The sequence below is a fragment of the Humulus lupulus genome, chromosome 6 (genome assembly GCF_963169125.1).
Source record: "Humulus lupulus chromosome 6, drHumLupu1.1, whole genome shotgun sequence".
In the NCBI taxonomy this organism is placed as follows: domain Eukaryota; kingdom Viridiplantae; phylum Streptophyta; class Magnoliopsida; order Rosales; family Cannabaceae; genus Humulus; species Humulus lupulus.
In genome coordinates, this window is record NC_084798.1 from 164,632,311 (window position 1) to 164,635,431 (window position 3,121).

Sequence of the window (3,121 nt, forward strand, 5' to 3'; positions counted from 1 at the left end):
GTTTCTACCTTGGCTAACCCCTATCTGGGACTAAGGGCAAACTATTCCTTATATATATATATATATGCCACTTGAGGCTAACTCAAGTTGTAAGTGACTGCTTGTGTGAGTGGTGTGAGGTTCAAATTCTTGTAAATGCCTCTTATATACATGTATATATACATATATATATCTTGAATTATATTGTGAGGCTTGATATTGTGCATCCAACTGATTGCTTGAGAGCATCCAAGTTTACTTTTTGTGACTTTGTCTTGTAAGTTCTTTATAAGTTCATTTCATGGTTAGAGCCTATAGCATCACAAAATTTTTTCTACAAATAATTCAGTCTTCCTAACTTCCCATCTCAGCCATAAAGCTTGATTAACAGATCTGTAGAAGGAAGCTGGTTTGGGGCTTGGGGACTGGAAAAAATGCTGTGGGATTTAATCATCTTTAAGAAAATACGCTTTGTACTTGGAGGAGATATTAGATTTATGCTCTGTGGTGGAGCTCCTTTATCTGCGGATTCTCAACGCTTCATCAATATCTGCATGGGGTAATTATTTCATATTCTTGAGATTTACAATAATTGAATTTGAGGTTTAACCTTGTTATTTAATACGATTAAAAGGTTAAATTATTGGATTGCAAACTCTACTAGATTAGTGTGTCCACATGTGAAGTTATATGTCATACTTATATGCACACAATCACTCGTCCAAATTCATTTAGATGCTAATACTTCCATATTTAGTTCCATGCTAGACTAACTATGCACTGTGAAATTCTTGCAATGGGTCGTGTTATTTTTCATTTCATGTGTATCTATTGCTTATTATTGCATACTTTTCTTTTTGGTTGATTATGCTTAAATAGGGCTCCTATTGGCCAAGGATATGGCTTGATAGAAACTTTTGCTGGAGCTGCTTTTTCTGAGGCAGATGACACAGCAGTGGGCTGTGTAGGGCCACCCCTTCCTTGTTGCTACATTAAGGTATATTAAGAGTTGATCATTTATGCGTTAATTTCATCTAATATAAATATTCAATTGATTGCTTTTTGACATAGTGGTTATATAATATTTTGTATTGATTGCTTTTAGCCAGGTCTTAATGAGAAATTAAAATGCATGTAGCAACATGCTTTTAGATCAGTTCACTTAATATTATTGACTTCGATTTAAAAGGAATGATTACTTTTTTCTTATTATTTTTAAAATAGATTCTTATCAAAACATCCTTGTTGGAAACTCTGGCCTCAATTTCAGGCAGTGGCTGCATAACCATGTCATTATCAGACAAAGAATCTTCGACAGTACATAGCAGAGATTTCTTCATCAAAATGACTGGTTTATGGTTTTCGGTTTTCATTTCTTGTTGTTCCTCTAGTGTCTTTACTCGTTCTTTCAGATGTTTTACATAATTGATGGCATCTCCCAGAACAGAAGTCCTGTCCATCTGTTAAGAGTTTACCATCATTTACAAATTTGAGAAATATTAATGGCTTTACATATATACAATGTAGTATTGAGATCCCATAAAAAGAAACTTATAGGATTATATAGTCATATATAGTCAATTATTTTTTGAAAGGTCAAGTTTCTGCAGCCTTTGGCAGTCAACAATATTTGGAGTTATGCTTCCATTAAAATTGTTTTCTGATAAATTAAGCACTGAGAGTTGTGTGAGGTTTCATAAGGATGAGGGGATTTCTCCTGATAATGCATTCCCATTCAACAGTAGCATTTGCAAGAGCCTTAGCTTCCCCAAAGAAGTCGGAATGACACCTTCGAGAAGATTATTTTCCATGGTTAAAAGGATTAAGTTGACCAGATTTTTTAATGCTGGACGAATAATTCCAGATATTTGATTCCCTCCAAGATAAAGTTGGGTGATTTGAGCTGACAAATTGGCTAAAGATTTTGGTAAAGGACCTCCAAAGTTGTTATATGCCAGGGACAACATTTCCATTTGACTACAGGTTTTTAAAGATGCGATAAAATCCAAGCTATTAGGCAAGTTCTTTCCTAACTGATTTATCTCTAAATTGAGTGACCTAAGATGTCGAAGGATTATACAGTCATATATAGCAGTAAGTACCTTCTTTAGACCTGGAACCACATCAGAAAGAGCCACTACAAGAATTTTTCCATTTAATTACATTAAATAATAGCATGTTTTAAAAAACGTAACTAACTCATATTAATATACATTTATTATTTAGTAATAACCTTGATATATTTGTCAAAAAAATATAATACTAACATTCCATTTTGTCTCTCTCTCCATCTCTGTGTCTCTCGTCCATTTCTCCTGTCACTCTCTTCGATTTTTGGCGATCACTCTCTCAATCTCAAGCTCTCATCGGCATGGGTATGTACTTCGAATCTTCACTTTTGCGATCTCCACTCATATTTTTTCCCAATTATAACCCTAATTCTCACTCTACTTATCATCTTTCCTTCAATTTCTCTTTCTGTTTTGTTTATCACTGAATCATTGATTTTGTTTCATTAGTTTTATCATTGCAAATATGATAATAATAATATGTGATATGGTGTGTTTCAGAATAAAAATGAGTAGGCTATTGATATTGTGGTTTGAGTATTTATTTTTTTATTTGAGCAGTAATCTAATTTGATTTGAATCAACAATTTTTGCGCTCTGTCTTGTTACATTGCCTTGTTTAAGCTCTGTTTTCTTATAATCATAATTCAGTTTCATCAGATTTTTTATGTGATATGGTGTGCTTAACCTATGCATAATAACTGTTTTGATTTCTTATTATTTTTCGTGACCCTGTTTTTATTTTTGTTACCTTTTGGGGAACTGAGGCATTTATAAAGGGATCTCATATTTTCATCTCAGCTAGGTTTGGTTCATTTGGCTATTTTTTCACTTTCAAGGTATTCATTATTGTAGAGAAAATGCTCAAGATAGAACAAACTTTCATGGATTTATCATTTCCCTTATTTGTATTGATAAAAAATCTAATTTTTTTCATCCTTTTAAATTGGAATACAAACTGTTTTTTGTTTTTTGTTCTTTCTATGTGTGTTGTGTATGCTTTTCTTTTTCTTGTTGGTTTTATTTCAAACTGTTGCATTATTGTTGGATTTTTCTATTAGTTTTTCTGCTGT

The 3,121-nt window shown here is 32.6% G+C and overlaps 1 protein-coding gene across 1 annotated transcript; it reads left to right on the forward strand.

Annotated features, from left to right (window-relative positions):
- Positions 1 to 227: 227 nt before the first annotated feature.
- Positions 228 to 1,900, forward strand: LOC133784285 (long chain acyl-CoA synthetase 8-like). Its single transcript, XM_062223701.1, has 3 exons — positions 228 to 538; positions 859 to 976; positions 1,250 to 1,900. Exons 1-3 carry the CDS (start codon positions 414 to 416, stop codon positions 1,262 to 1,264), a joined length of 258 nt encoding a protein of 85 aa, XP_062079685.1. The 5' UTR covers positions 228 to 413; the 3' UTR covers positions 1,265 to 1,900.
- Positions 1,901 to 3,121: the final 1,221 nt, after the last annotated feature.

Excerpts from the sequence above, each read along its gene's own strand:
- LOC133784285 (XM_062223701.1), top strand. The coding sequence starts at position 414 with ATGCTGTGGGATTTAATCATCTTTAAGAAAATACGCTTTGTACTTGGA. Across the intron at positions 539-858 it reads TTCATCAATATCTGCATGGG|GGCTCCTATTGGCCAAGGAT; the intron begins GTAATTATTTCA and ends ATGCTTAAATAG.